This window comes from Papio anubis, chromosome 5 (assembly GCF_008728515.1).
Source record: "Papio anubis isolate 15944 chromosome 5, Panubis1.0, whole genome shotgun sequence".
Lineage (NCBI taxonomy): Eukaryota > Metazoa > Chordata > Mammalia > Primates > Cercopithecidae > Papio > Papio anubis.
Window position 1 is genome coordinate 88,831,916 of NC_044980.1, and position 16,660 is coordinate 88,848,575.

A 16,660-nucleotide genomic window follows, 5' to 3' on the forward strand; every position below is an offset into this window, starting at 1 on the left:
CAAAGTAAGTATAGCTTGATCGTTATGAAGTTCAATGTCATAATGAGAACTTGTAAACTCACCATTCAAGAACAAGAATGTGAGCAATAACACATCCACCCATCCTCCTCTCCTTTTCCCTCTGCCTGCCTTTCCCTTTGGGTGTAACCACTGTTCTCATTTTCATAATTGTCATCCCTTTTTTGGTTTTTAATAATTTTATCACATATGTAAACCTACCAATAGATTGTGTGATTATTCCTGTTATTAAACTTTATAAAAACAGCATCATACCATATGTATTCTTCTGCCTGCTTAGAGTTATAAGTTACTGCTTTTCACTGTTGTATACTCTTACACTAAATGAATATATCACACTTAATCTCTATTAGCTCGTCATTGTTCTTAATTAGTATGGGCACAATTTAACAAAAGGAGCTTCAAATTCCCTAAATGTTAGTAATTAAAAGTAACAATACTCATGCTTTCAGTATTCATATGTAAACCAGTATTCTTTAACAGCTAGGAAAAAAATTACTCTTTAAATAGGGCTTCACATCAGAATTTCATCTGTAAATCAACCTTTTCTTTCTTCTCACGACTAGAGTTCCAGGTATAATTAAAGCCAGTAGTCCTTTGGAGTTGCTTTTGAAAATCCTTTTGTTCCAATTCTCCAATGGGAATACCCCCTGGGCAGCTCCATTCTGACAGAATGAGGATTGGAGTGTAACCTGAACACCTCATGGATAACATGTTCCAAACCAAACACACCCCATGTCTCCTTCTCAACCTGCTCTTTCATCTATTTCAGATTTGAATAATGGCCTCACCACCTAACCAAATGCTCAAGTAATAAATACAGAACCATCCTTATTTCTTCTTCTTCTTGTCCTCCCATATGTAAGGAATTCCATATATAAGGAATGACTAAGTCAAGGCAGCCATTGGAGAAGCATGTTAAAATGCAAATCTGACGACATGACTCCCTGGCTAAAATTTTTTAAATAGTTGATAATCTCCTACCATATTTGATAAGCTATAATAGATTGTGACCCATTGGAAGGTCATGGCATTAATTTAGTGGATTGTGACTAGGATTCTTTTTAAATGAAAGAGAATGGAACAGAAAATATCAGGGTACATTGATGAAGCAAGGGTAAAGACTGTGTTGTGGAACTTTTGTTTCAGTAGTGTGAATGTCTACATCTATATGTGTAAAGCTATGCTATGTAAAACAGTTTTGCCTTACTGTGAATTATTTGTAAATGTGTTTGAAGGCACTCATTTACCAATGTAGTTTTCTCACATTAGAGAGGTCAGAGGTTACCCAGAAATTGATGGAAGTCATAAGCTTCTTTTGAGAAGAGAATGTATACATATCTATACATATGTATATTCTTCATTCTTATAAGAGTGAATCGAGCTATCCTAAGAAAATCTGGGGGAAAAAAATGTGTTTTAAGTCCAGGTCCCCAAACCTCATCATAGCTCTCCAGGGAAATTTTATAGATAAGCAGCAGTGATCTCCAAGGTGAAATTCTAACTCCTCAAGAAGGTGGGGCTGGGTGGTGGATCACCCCTGTAATCCCAGCACTTTGAAAGGCTGAAGTGGGAGGATCACTTGAGTCCAGGAGTTGGAGACCAGCCTGGGCAATATAGGGAGACCTTGTCTCTTCAAAAAGTTAAAAAATTAGCTGAGTATAGTAATGCATGCCTATAGTCCCAGCTACCCAGTAGGCTGCAGTGAGCTACGATTGAGCCACTGCACTCCAATATAGGTGACAGAGTAAAGGATGGTTAACTTTAAGGGACCACAAAGTATCACAGAACTGGTAAAATACTATTTTCCAAGCTTAAATAAGTAACACTGCCTACAATATAAGTAACTCAATTCCACAAGTTCAGTTTTTGGTGGGAAACAAAAAAGCAAAGCCAATTAGTGACAAATTTTATTGACAAACAGATAATGTCAGGAATACAAATGGGCTATTTTACCTTGTCTACACACTGTCTATCTGTCTATCATGGTGCCTGGTATACATCGTGTACTCACAAATGTTTGCTAAGTGAAGGCAGTAAGCTTCATTCATTGCTAAGAATACAATTTATGGCAATTGTGGTAGCTTCAGATATTAGTTATGGCTCCAGCGGCTGCATTCCAAGGTGATGCAATTTGGTGAAGGACAGAGCAGGGTGAGCACCCCTGTTTGTGCTCATGTTCTGGGGGGCTTCTCTTGCTGTAACTCACAGTGGGGCCTGTGTAAGGGTATGGTCCATGAGTACTTTGAGATAGTTTCCTCAGGCACCATAAACATACAAAGTTACCCTCCTACCCTCTGCTATTCTGAGCTCTTCAAGGGCAAGGGGTGGGCTAGGCTGGGTCCGCTGGTCAATTTACAATAGCTTCAAAGTATGATTCAATTATTGGGTGAGAAAATATGCAGTTTCCAGAGTTCCCCAGGGGCAGCCCATCTCCTGGGTAAAATGAGATGTTTAAAAATGTGCACTCCAGCCTGGGTGACACAGCAAGACTCAGTCTCCAAAAAGAAAAAAAAGAAAAAAAAAAGTGTGTGTATGTGTTGTGTGCGTGTATATATATTAAAATAAAAAATTTTTAAAAATTAGGTAATTTACTATTTTATTAACACCTTAGTAAATTAACATGTGGCTAAAGAGTTGTAATTCAGCAAAAATATTAGATGGTATCTATGCATGTTAACCACTGTAATATTAAAAAAATTAAAACAGAACTACCATTATAAAGAAATATAATTTTAACATTCTTCTAGTATTAATTACATTCAGAGCTGAGAGTATCAAGGTAGCTGTTAGTCGGCAACATTCAGAGCTGACTGACTAAACACAACCCTTGGCAAAACCAGTAGGCTAGTGAAACCAAAACGTCAAGGGAAAGAAGTCGGAGGGAAGGCATATCATCTAAGACGGAATGGCAGTGCTGGGGATTTATTTTTACCTTTGCTGCGTATTTCAAGCTGATAGTTATCTTTGCTTCCCCAGGAACCAAGTAGGGTAGGGAAGGACAGTCTGCAGGAAGCATTTTCAAGGCGGTTGAAATTGCCTACTAACTTCAAATACTGTATAATTTAGTTTTTCAAACCCAATCTTCTCCACAACCCCCACAAAGTAAAATAAATAATTAACAAAATATCTCTGAAGGCTTTGCTGAGTTTGGGGATTAAAAAAAAAAAAGAAGAAGAAAAATCCAACCCTCTGTTTAATGACTCTACTGAAAGAGTTTTATAGCACTATTCAAGCCTTTAAAGTTACCAGTTAAATGCCAATTTCATCTTCGGAAGGTCATTGTGCCTTTTTAGAAGGCATACATTTAGAACTTGTTTGGCTGGCTATTCCTTGTTCATTCTGGGAAAAGTGTGTGTGACTCAGTGTTTCACAGGAGATACTGCATGGTACTTATTGAAAATATTTTCTATTTTCAGTCCTCTTCTTAAATTCTTAAAAATGATTTCTAAAAATTAGGCCCGGTATGGTGCTTCAAATCTGTAATCCCAGGTCTTTGGGAAGCCCAGTCAGGAGGATTGCTTGAGGCCAGGAATTTGAGGCCAGCCTGGGCAACACAGTGAGACCCATCTCTACAACAACAAAAACAATTAGCCAGTCATGGCTGTGCATCTATAATCCTAGCTACTTGGGAGGCTGAGGAGGGAGGACTGCTTGAGCCCAGGAGTTCAAGGCTGCAGTAAGCTATGATTGCTCCACTTAACTTCAGCCTGGAGAGCAATACACTGTCTCAAAAAATAATAATTATTTTATTATTTCTAAAAATTACGTTATGTAAAACTATTTTCTAAAGCCTCTGGGATTGCTGATTCTGAAAGTAAATAACTAAATTAGAAAGAATTTTAGAACAATATTCTCATAACAAATACTGAGTTAATACCGAGGTCTAGAATCTCATATACTGTGACAAAGTTAGCAGTATTTCTCACTGCCCTGGGGAAATCACTCCCTGGACATGAGTCACTGAGGCCTGAGGCAACTCCACTCTGTACGGCTACTACATGCCAGCAGATGTGGGCATTATTCACTATTGAAAACCTTGCCATTTCAGATTTTATCTCAATTATAACATACCACACACTTACCTTTGTGTGTGTGCACATGCATACACACAGTTCTTAAATAGGTCTTCTGGAATTTTACAAACCTGTTGCCAAGATGTGACATTTTATATCTACTGAAACCCTTGCTTAAAAGGCTATTTCATACCAATGAGAAATACGCCTTGTTCCTGGCAGTCCCCCATTTCCATAGAAGTTCTGAGTGGAGGGTTCTGGATGAATCCTACATTATGAATTATTTTCTAAGTATTAGTCTCTATGTGTTTCTTAAGACTGTGAGTTCTCTGAGGGTGGAGCCCATGCCATGCCCATCCCTGCATCTTTTCACACAAAGTACATAACACTTGGCACTAGTAAATGCTGAAAGAATGTTTGCGCAGTGAATAAGAAACAAGCAGAACAATAATTAGCCTATTAGCACATTTATTGATTAGGCTACCTGTTTATAGTTTATTGCTTAGAACAACTACGTTGGTTGATAACTGCATCAGTAACAACTGTTATTACAGTATGGCAGGAAGAACTTCTCCCTAGCAGTGTGAAGACCAAGAGTGTAGTTATGGCATTGCCACTATTAACTGTGTGTCTTTAGACAAGAAACTTTCAACAAGCATGCAAATACAGTTTTGTTTTTAAAAATGTACTGAAACACATCTGTGGAAAATTTTCACCTGTCACATTTTCAGTATCAGATCAGTAGATAGAACCATCTTGATTTTTATAAAGCTTACTTCACAATGTTGCTTTTGGAAACTGGGTGCATTATACCATTACACCCCTCTGAATGTTGTAACTTGAAGATCACAATGCAGTAGCCCATGTGAATCTACCGGCTACCATTTCTGTTTAAATATGCTCGTCTAGAGAGATTTATAATCCTAGTAAATCTTTAGTTATAAGTATCTTAGGTATAGATTAGAACTGTGAGAATTGGTTGATTTACACTCTTCAGAATCAGCAAAGCAATTTTGGATGATTTACTCACCTCCTGATATTCATGAGTTTAGAAATGAGAATCAACTGCTACCATAGATATTTCCTCATTTTTCTGAATCCAGAAAATGCCCTCAATGACCATCTAACTTTCTGAGCACCTTTTTCCATTAAGGAACAGGTGTAGAATGAACAGTGAAAGTCACAATTTATATTTTTAATGCAAAAAGGCTGCTGCCCAACTGTGATAATAAAAATCCAGGTAATCAATGACTTTCAGAATTTCTACTCTTTGGCAGCATATTGCTATACTTTAATATTTCAGTCTGCATTTATTTAGAAGAAAACTTCAACCTAAGAGAACATGTTCAGGCACAGAGGCAAATACGCTTAAAAGCTAACCAGTCAAGACCCAAATTCTGGCCTTCTAAAGACATAACTGAGGGAAAAAAATACTTATAATTAGTTAACAAGGAAGAACATAACGATGCAGTGCTTAGCGTGAGTCTCATCAGGGAAACAGAAAATGATTTTAACACTACATGTTCAGTTTTAAAACGATATTTTAAAAATGCTTAGTTATACTTCAAATATGCCTATATATGACAGTATCATGACCGTTAAGGTACCTTTTCAGTCACATTTGATGTAAAAAGACAAATAAAATTTCTCATTAACGAAAAGTACCCTTTGTGGAAAATTTAAATTTAAATCTTTTAATTTAAAGCCCTAAACATATTCCACATAGGAAAAAATCTGTAAGCATACTTCTTCAGAGAGGATTTAAAGCAATAGCAAGGCAACGTTAAATTATCATGGCTCTTGAGAAAAACAGAGGAGCAGTGTACAGAAGACCCTCACATTGGTAGCTCTGCGTCTTCCCTGTGGGCTGTGCCAACCCACTCTCTCCCCAGTAATGACTCTTTGTTTTTACTAAGTCCCAAAGGGTTGGGGAGAGCTCTGCAAAAAGAAGGGGGGAGGGGTGGATGGAATGCAGCTGCAGGCTCTAAAACAATGCTGAGTCCATATATTTTGTTCCCAGTTAGAATAATGAAAAGAGTGGGGGGTTGAGGAGACAGACTTAGAATAAGCAAGGTAGGATCAAACATCCTATAGCTCTCAGTCTATAGTACCTCCACTCCTCAGCTATTCTAGCAAATCCAATTACCATTCCCTTGGATTAAAAAGCTGATCTGTTAAAATCCAAACACCCATTAAGATTTAAACCTATCAGTCATTTATATCTAAATTGTTTCCATCAGTGAACTATATCAAGGCAAGGAATAAAGTAGGAAGAGAAAGTGGAGCAGGCAAAGATAAACTGAGGGCATTTGGACACATGGGACAGGAAAGCTGAAGGGAGGAAAGTTTAGAAAAGGTGGTCTAAGGTTTCAAATATAAACTGCCTGCTTTGCAATGCTGCTTAGGGCACAGGGGCAACTAGTATGCTAGAGAAAACCATACTCCCTCCTAGACTGCTAAAAGCTGCAAGGGTCAGAATGGAGAGTTTGGAAGTCTGCACATACTGGTGCTCCATGATTTAGGGTTTCGGCATAACTTGATGCCTCCTTAGAAAACATCCTTTACTTGCGTTTCCCAGCAGAAAAAATTAAGGGAAGCATCAGCCCCAGAACCCTACTGCTCCCAGTAAGAGAAAAGCAGCTCAAACCTTACACTCTTCCTCTAGCCCTCTTCTCCCTAGATAATCCTTTAGTGAAAATTCATGGAGCCCTCCAGGGCTGGTAGAATTAGGCCTGACCCTGGCACATCTCTTCAGATATTATTGATGTCATTAAAATTTGCAAGAAAACTCAAGAAGCCTTAAATAAACACCTGAACTAAGCCCTTGAATAGAAAATCAGCATGTGCTAATGACTACCTACTATAAAGCTATACAACAAAATTCAGAAGAATACTTATTCCAATTAGGATCCCATTCATGAACACTTAGTCACTGAAGAGGAAAAACAGGACTTCATTGTAAAGCTGTCATGTAGAAGCAAAACTCTGACATCCACACAAACATCTCCTTCAAGTAAGCATTACACAACACATTTAGAAGTACTCTTGGTCTGTGTTGAATGATGTAATTAATCTGACTCTTGAACTGTTTTCAAGTTATAAAGGTTAGAAAGACTATTTATTTAAATTGACACTTCCGCATTTTGTGACAACAAAAATTCAGAAGTCTGCAGATTTACAATAATCAAGAATCTTCCTCCCTCAGCTTATGTTTTCTCTATAGCTCTAAAAATCCATTTACAGAAATTACAAATTTCCATATTATAGCTAATATATAGAGGCATATAGAATACATATTAATTTAAATGAGGAAGCAAAAAGAATAATTGAGTCTATTTATTATTATGAAATATTAATAATAATAATTTTAAAGTACTTATTCTATTCCTGTAAACTTTATCATCTATTATAAAGACAAAATTCATAGGTCCATTTTATTAGGCATTATCATTTATTGTGCTTTTAAATGCAGTAATAAAATACACAGAAAACTTTGTTTACTCTGTATATACGAAAAACTCAATTTCTACTTACATATTTCATTTCCTAGTACATACAACTTAAAATTAAGTACACACACAGCAAAATTTTGTTAATAGTAAAAGCAATCACAATCATAATTTGCCTGAAATAAATAATCCCTTATGGATGTTAAGCTGTGATAAAACATACTCACATAATACCTTGATGTACATTATACTTCAATAAAAAGGTTCAAACATGCAATTATTCATGATATGGATAAAAAACACTGTCAATATCAATAACCATATATGAATTTTTAAAACGTAGATTAAGAAAATAAGAGAAATCAAGCATCTTAAAGATGTCAGACATTTTCATTTAGTCACAAAGTTCACAGAATGAGTGGCTGATTATAATAAAAGGGTCAACTGAAAATGGATTTTAAAAGCTGAATAGCGTGCAAGAACATTAGATTTGTTTGTTAAATCAAGAAGAGTACTCACCCCGTGGAGTCCTTGGAACTGAATTGAAGGTCGAAAAGGAATTAAATTCTATTAAAAGAAACAAACAGGTAAACCTTGGTTACTGTGACACAGAACTAAATGTTTAAACTTTAAATCTATATTATTTGGGCCAGGCACAGTGACTCACGCCTCTAATCCCAGCACTTTGGGAGGTTGAAGCAGGAGGATCACTTGAGGCCAGGAGTTCAAGACCAGCCTGGGCAACACAGTGAGACCCCTCCCCCCCATGTCTATTAAAAAGAAAGAAAGAAAGAAAAAAATATGTATTTGGTCAGTGTCATAATGTGTGAAAATCTCTTTTCATTATATACTTTCTTTTGCATGTTACTATATTAAGATACCTTGGATGAACAATATCACACTATTTACATTTCTCTCTGAACCACACAAACAAAATACAGTTTTTGGCAGTGCAGCTAATCATGTTTTTGAAACTGACCAACATGATTTGGCAAAAAATGGTTAGTATACCAATTCAATTTTACCTTAAAAAAACTGTATTGTTGCATAGTTTCCTGGTATATTTTTAATAGGGGCGGGAAGAGGGAAGAGATAATTGGAGGAACTTTGCAATACTGTAACAGGATGCTAGAAATATAAAATTAAATATTTGAGAATAAACCTGTTTTCCATTTTCTGACATTTTATCAGAGATTTGTTTTTAATAGACAGCCAAACAGGTTACCAGTTCTCTCATATGCTTCTCACCAGGAGAACGTAATTTCTAGATCAATGTTTTTTATTATGAGCCTTTTCTTCTTGATAACTTCAATATTTTATCATAGAGTTGTGCATTTGGAAGAAAAGCTGTTATCGTAAATGTCAGCCATAGTCTTTTGCATGATTTCCTGTATTCATAGTCACCAGCACATTTTTCTGTGGGAAAGCTTTTCCAAATTGCCAACAGAAACCCATGAAGAAATCAGATTTGGGTAATGTTTAATGGTAGTACATCAGCCTGTAAACTACTCACACCTTCATATTCAAATCCAATGTACAAAAACAGTGGTTTCTGGTCTCATCTCTACCCCAAATAAAAATATAGAGGCACTAATAATGTTCCTCACCTCAGCTACAGCACATCACCTACTACTTCCAAATGCTTCCCAAAACTTCTCTGCAGACTTAAAAGTTTACTAATAGGGATTATAATAAATGAAAGAGAAAAAGAAATAAAGATAAGTACTTCTTTAAAAGACAGACCACCTTAATGTAAAATCAAGTGTAACATTAGCTATCTTATTATTATTTATAAAAATGAATAAACAAGTATCTTTTTGGAGAAAACATTATAATGGATACTGTTAATGTTCTATTACCATAAACGATCATTTAATTTTAGACTTATCAGCAGAATCTAAGTACTACTGAATAACAAATTCATTTATTGGTGTGGGAGAAGTGAACTTTTTAAAAAGGAAAAATAAAAAGGCAGCACCTGAATTTTTAAAACCTAATTTTTTAGTAGATTTTCATTCTAATTCATTGCCTTTTATAAAAATATAAACATACATTAACTTTCTTAAGGGGAAAAACGCCACCCCCAAACTACTTTCCATGGCTAAACTCACTCTTCCTGAAGTAATGAAAGCAAGCCCACAGGGGCCTTGGGAGCCCCTCTTCATGTGGAAGAGTAAGGTGGCCCTACAATTGAGATTATACAGGTTCAGGTTCCAGCTTTCACAATATTTCCATCAGCCCTGCTTTCTGAATGTCCCTCCAAATCAGAAGCACTGAATATAACCTCAGAGGCTCATTACACTTCCCTCCTTGAATCCTGGCAACTCAGAGGTTGTCTTCAGCTCGTCATTGAAATTCGAAATTCTCTCTCCATCAAGTTCATTGATTCTTCTTGGTCAGATAAATGCAAACTTCTTCTTAGTTTTCAAATTGCTGATATCCCCACTGGATATTACCTCTTTCTTGCACTTAGAGATAGCAGTCCTCCCAGTTCTCTGATCACACCTTTCATTCCAAAAGGCAAGTTCCTTTCCTTTTCTTTTCTAGATCCACTTCATCCTGGAGGCTCACTGCACCTGTTGAGTGATAACTCTGAATCTCTTCTCCATTCCTCAGCTGGCACCTCTCCATAGCCTGCTACTTACTACTGCTGATAGGACATTTTGCATTAGAAACTCACAATGGCAGCAAATCTCAATGACTGGCAAACATGAAACTAATTCCCCCATCCCTAGCCTTCCCATCCAAACCATCATCTCTTTCTTACTTTTCTGGCAAAGGTACTTTTATCCTCTTGGTTCTCCAGGCTCACCACCTTAAAATTAACTTACAGTCTCTTCTCTCCCTGACTTCATATTCTATTAGTCATTTACATACTACATGCCATTAGAATCACAGGATTCCAAATCCAGATGAGGCCTTAGAGAGGTGCCTATCCCCCACAGGACCAGAACCCAAGACTCAATCTCCCTATTTTGCCATGCTGCTTTTCTTCTACTACCTTGTGTTCCACACACATCTGCTAATGGGGTATTTAAGAGTGTGGGGGCCTAATCCCTCATGCCAGAGAGTTCATCTTTTAGTTGGGGAAAATTTGAGAATGATTAAGTACTAGGCTAAGTAGCAGTGGAAAGCGTAGTAAGAATTCTCAAAAAGGAGAGTACAGGTTAGAATAGATAATTGTTTACAGAAAAGGTGGCTCTTAAATCACAGTTTAGAAAAGGTAAGTTCCGAGGAAAGACAATACCCTGAGGAAAAAAGCAAGGAGACAGGAATGGACACTGTATGGTCAGAAGGCAGGTCTGTATGTGTACGCTTCTTTCCCACTTGAAATACAACAGCAAGGATGAGATCCGATCTGCAAATTCCTGCCTAATTTTTCCTTATCCTCAAAATGTGTCTTCATTTTTTAGTTTCTATTTGCTACAGAATAGGGCAATAATTTAAATTTCAGACCTCAGGATGACTCTGTTTAAAAAGTTTATCACTCTGAAATAATCCTGCCCTAATCCCCTCCCTAACCCCTCACTGATGGGTTGTACTCTTGTCTTTAACTTGATAAACAGTTGGAGGCTCTCTCAATTTTTTGAATAAGAGAGTTGCTCACAGAAGTGTTTTGGGGGAAGGAAGCTCTTTCAGTCATGTGCAAAATAGATGGAGAGAGACAGATCAGGGCAGGGCAGGGCTGGAGAAGTGAGCTAGTGCACATTTCGGGGGGTGCTTAGAAATACCCTGGAAGTGGTAAAAAAGGCCTAAATTAGTATGACTGCATCTGCAGCTAACTGGGGATGGTGGACACAGCAGACATTCCCCAGGAAAAATGATAAGATATGCTGAAAGCTTGAACATCAAACACCAAAGAAAGATGATGCCAACGTGGCTCCAGGGCTCCCAGTCACCAACTCTGGCCACTCTGCCCCAAACTCCCTCAAATTAAGTTCTTAGTCTCCATTTTGAAAGCAAGACCCTTATCACCTCACAACTAGATAATGGCTTTCTCCCTTCCTTGAAGTCCTTCCAAATTGTTCAAATAGCCGGCAGAACCTCTCTCATATACCACTGTCCGCCCACAGTAGTTCTTATCACTGTCTGTCAAAACAAAGCCAACTACTAAATAGAAAACACATCCGCTATCAACCAAGATCAACCAGAATCAACCAAGTTCATCTTCCATTTCCTCCCAACAATAGCTCAGCTATGTTAACCTTTGTTTGTTTGTTTTGCAAAGACTTTCCTCTCTAACTCTTTCATGTTCTTCCAACCTGGCATAAATTCCCAAGATCTACTTTGCCAATCCATACTTATTGCTTACTTAACATTCAAGCTCAAAATTAATTTCCTCAGTGAGACCTTCCTTTGGATAAACCAGGAGTCAAAGACTCAATGTTTCAATGTCTTCAAAGACCCAAAGGTCTTTGGAACAGATGGATGTAGGGCAACAAGGAGTGGTAAGTACCTGGAAAGTGAATGCCCAAAGGAAAAATATCCAAATTAAAAAATGTTAAACCTGTTTCTAGCCAAACAAAACTCTGGTGCCACCATTTTGCTAACTTGGAACTATGTAACTATGAGTTAAATCTCATTAGCTGTTTGTCCAGATGCCAGCATCTACTGTTCCACTACATTGGGTATATTTTTTCATAGGTTGTCTTATTCCTGATTGTTATGACACAGGAGTCTTAGGCATATGTAACTTACAAGTATTATGTGCTCAGCTAAACAAGAAAAAAAGTATTGTAAAATCATTTTGTATATGTTCTCTTTATATATGAAGTATACCACTATACACATTGTACACATATGCAGATTACTATTCAGGGTTGTACAGATAAGACAATATGTACCATTCTTCATAACAATTTAGAAACTTGCAAGAATAATTTTGACTATATACAATTTTTTTCCTCATGCCCTGAATTTAGAACTTGACTTCTTGACATGTTTATAATTCTACCTATAGAGCTTGACTCCTCAACAAGAATAATTTTTATTTACCTAGTTTTCTAATGTATGGCACAGAGCATTTTATATCTGTTGTCTCAAGTGAGCCTCCTAAAACCAGCTCTGGGTGGTAGGAAAGCATCATTATTCCCCATTTCAGAGACAGAATAAATAATGAGTCTCTAAAAGGTAGAGTACATCACTCAGGATCACAGACCTGGTGATTAGCAGAGTTGGGCCTTAAATCCAGTCCTCTGAATGCCAAATACAGTACTCTTTCTTTCTCTTGCCTCTGAAATGTGTTACCCCCTTGTGCTAAACATTTAAAAGACCTTAAATGTTCACTCAGTTCTTTTGGCATTTTGTTTCCAAGGAAAATGAATTTCATAAAGTAATTAAAATTTCCAAAAAAACTAAAGTAAAATTTAGTTCAGTTTCTGATTAAAAACTGAAAAAAAAAATAGTTTTTTTTTCCTTTAAGGATGATGTATAGTGAAAGAACATACATAAATATTTGTTACCATTTTATTTAATATATAATAAAACCCTCATTTATGGAAGAGTTATATGTACTTATCCAAACAAGCTCATTGTCACTCAGAAATTCTTTTAAGATATCTAGCAATCTAGAAAAATACTTAAAACAACCTCAAATGCTTTACTGATTTTAATCCCAATTTTAGAAAAGAACATGTTAACTAGGCTACAGCTCTTGAATGTTTTTAAAAAATGCCACAGGAAGAAACAAAACTCTACACCACTTATTTTGCATCTGATCACTCATTGTGTTATTAAGAGAGACACCAGGAAAAAGTTTAGAAGTCAATAGCATTATAAGTAAACGTCTAAAGCATATTAGTTTTTTATCCAAAAATTTTTTTAGCCTAAGTGTAATCGTATAAACATGACCTCAACTCACTGTATCTTTAAACATTTGCTGAATACATTCCCATTAGAAATGAGTTTCAGGTAAGGCTTCAACTTTTGCTTTAATTAAATATTTTCACCAAGTAGCTCTTCTGAAAATCAAGTTACTTTAGGGCTTAAGGGAATAGTATTTGAGCTATAAGTAAGAGAGTGATCTGGTATCTATTTCCAACCAAGAACACAAAGGCAGATTGTCATTGGCTAGGGAAACTTCTTCAACAACAGGATTTATCAACAATCCTGACAAAAGTGATGGTTTGCAGTCAAAAGATTCTGTCAAATTTTAGTACTTTCACTGCTCTTAGAGCTCCTTGAATTTATGCTCTATACCTCTTATGAAATGTTGGGCATTCCTAAGCACAGAATAGTAGTACAGACAATGCTAAAATGCTCTTAAGTTTGGTTATACTCTTGACATCCGCATTTACAAGCCAATGCTACTGCAACAAGAATTGCTCTATGACCAAAGAGATCTATGCACACTTATTTCCAGGGACTGACTATTCCTCACAATATATCAGAACTATAAAAGTAATATATAATTTACTGAGTCATTTTCCTAGGAAATATTAATTTTCCTAATATTAATTCTGACATGATTTCTTTGGGATGGGAGAAGAGCACAGCTGCTTTTTGGAGTTGAATAAAAAAGTTACTTATCCTATAAAGGTAGTTTATAACCATCTCTTGATTGTATACATATTGCTTATCCATGTATACAAATTAAATGTGTGGTTACCTTTCCCTTATCAACAACCGTCAGTTTTACAAATAAACAAACAAGAAATAGCATTCTGGGTCTAGAAAATAACAATATTCCTAAAAAATATTATAGAGATCTTTCCAACTTTATTCTCTACGGTTAGAGATGTTTTTGATATACCTTTAGTTTCCCTTTTGAACCCATCATGGAACTTTGAGTTAACTAAAGGTTAACTCTTGAGAATTCTTAAATTATTTGAAATCAATCAGCAAGTATTTATTAAATACTTGGTATCTACCTTTGTATCTAAGCTGCATTATAAGCCATGATAAAGATACCGCAAAAAAAAAAAAAAAAAAAAAAAAATTCAATGTCAAATATAATTTTGGAACTTTGCTCAAAACAAAAAAACTTTCTATAAATGGTGATGGTTTAAGTGAGTACTTAAAGTGGATTGTTTAAAGAAACAGTTATAGCTAACCAGTTACTATCTGAGTGTTTACAATGTGTCAGGCACTATCCATTTCTACTACCACCTCTGGGAATTCTCAGAAGCACCCTTGTGGGGTAGATAATATTATTCTCATTTCTCAGGTAAGTCCTGTGAATTACTGAAGGCTACACAGCTAATAAGTGACCTGGGGCTCAGAACTGTGCTCTTATTCAGGATTTTATATAGTTAGTCTTTCCTGTCCCCCTCCAACAATAGTAATATGAAATTTGAAACTGAAAGCTAGATAATTAAGAATCACTTTTTTGGTTTTGCACTATGGCAAAAGGAAAATACCACACAATTTGGGAACTTGTTTTTACTTGCAAAGTAAATAAGTGGACACACTTTTCCCTGGGATGCAACTTGGATAAAACAGATCATCTTTCTTTCCCTCTATAGTATTTAAGGACTGGTAGTAATGATTCTTTTGTTCAAGAGTCACTTTTTTCTTTGTTCTTTAGGACATCATCTGATAGAGAACCCAAAGAAGACTATCTAATAATTATATTGTAACCACTGTAATAAAAAAAAATATCTAGGCAAAGAGAGAGGAGGAAGAAAGAAAATTGGAGTTAAAAGTAGAAAATAGCACATGACATCAGCTGATCCTGAAGAAATAAAATAAGAGCTGAGTAGCTCTTATTAAAAGCCAATAACATGCTTAGAATAATACATGATATGAAATTTAGAAATAATCCAAAACTACTTTAAAAAAAGGTATCTTCTTCTTTGCCTCAAACCTTTTATTAGATGCCAAAAAGAATGTCATTAAGCTTCACAAACCAATCTAGTATTTTGCCCTGTGAGTCAATGTTACCCTAGATTCAAAAGAAATTCCTTTTCTACAGATTTGGAAGAACCAGATTAAAGAACATATGAAGTAAAGAATAATTTCTTTCTAGCCACTACAGCATGGAAAGAGTGAAATATAAGGGATTACCAAAACCAACATCTATTTAGCACAATCCCTGTTTTGAAAGATAGCTTCTAGAAAACAGTGGCTGATACATGCCAAACTTTATATATATATATATATATATAATCTTCATATATATATATATAATCTTCATATATATATATAATCTTCATATATATATGGTTGTCTTAAATTTTAGGATTTCAAATAACTCTTGAACATGGAAGGCAAAAATCTAAACTAAACAACCAGCCAAAAAGTTAGTTACTGTGAACCAGCCTTTAAATCAACAACACTTGGCCAGGCATGGTGGCTCACGCCTGTAATCCCAGCACTTTGGGAGGCTGAGGCAGACGGATCATGAGGTCAGGAGACCGAGACTATCCTGGCTAACACCGTGAAACCCCATTTCTACTAAAAATACAAAAAATTAGCCAGGGGCGATGGTGGGCGCCTGTAGCCCCAGCTACTTTGGAGGCTGAGGCAGAAGAATGGCATGAACCCGGGAGGTGGAGCTTGCAGTGAGCCGAGATCGTGCCACTGCACTCCAGCCTGGGCGACAGAGCGAGACTCTGTCTCAAAAATTAAATCAATCAATCAATCAATCAATCAACACTTGAAGCATAGTATCCCACCATTTTTTCCCCAGATTTAATGTGGGCTTTATAATTGTATAATTAGCTTATATGTCAAATCTGACTGTAAATGCAAATAAAGATTTGTTTCCTGGGATCATGATCTCTAAAGCAGAAGTATAAGGAGAAGTGGTAAAATAAGCTTAGACTGGAAGATGGAGTTTTTTTTTTTTTAAACTAGAAATTAATAAAATGTGGCATCTAAAACATTTTTTACAAAGGGAACCATTAGGGGGCTTGAAACTGGGAGACTACTTGATCATACTTAATGTTCTGAAAAGATCACTCTAGCTGCTGTGGATTATGGGGGAAGGGTAGAAACTTGAAGGCCACCTCAAAGTTCATGGCAGTGATCCTGAGGAGAGATGATGGTAACTGGGACTGGAATAGCAGCAATGGCTGGGGTTAGATTCAGGATATTTTGAAGGTTGACAGTACTTGCTGATAGATCAAATATGTCAAGAAACAGGAGACAAATCAAGGGTTGCTAGTCAATTTCTAGGCAATTGATAGAGAGTTCTGCCACTTACTGAGATAGGGAACACTTAGGTAGATAGAGATT

The 16,660-nt window shown here is 36.3% G+C and overlaps 1 protein-coding gene across 1 annotated transcript in view; it reads right to left on the minus strand.

Moving 5' to 3' along the window:
- ELL2 (elongation factor for RNA polymerase II 2) overlaps window positions 1-16,660 on the minus strand; it is a 77,056-nt gene that overhangs the window by 50,146 nt on the left and 10,250 nt on the right. Inside the window, exon 2 of the mRNA XM_003899938.4 lies at window positions 8,003-8,050. Coding sequence (XP_003899987.2) covers window positions 8,003-8,050 — 48 coding nt within the window. The remainder of the gene's footprint in view (window positions 1-8,002; window positions 8,051-16,660) is intronic.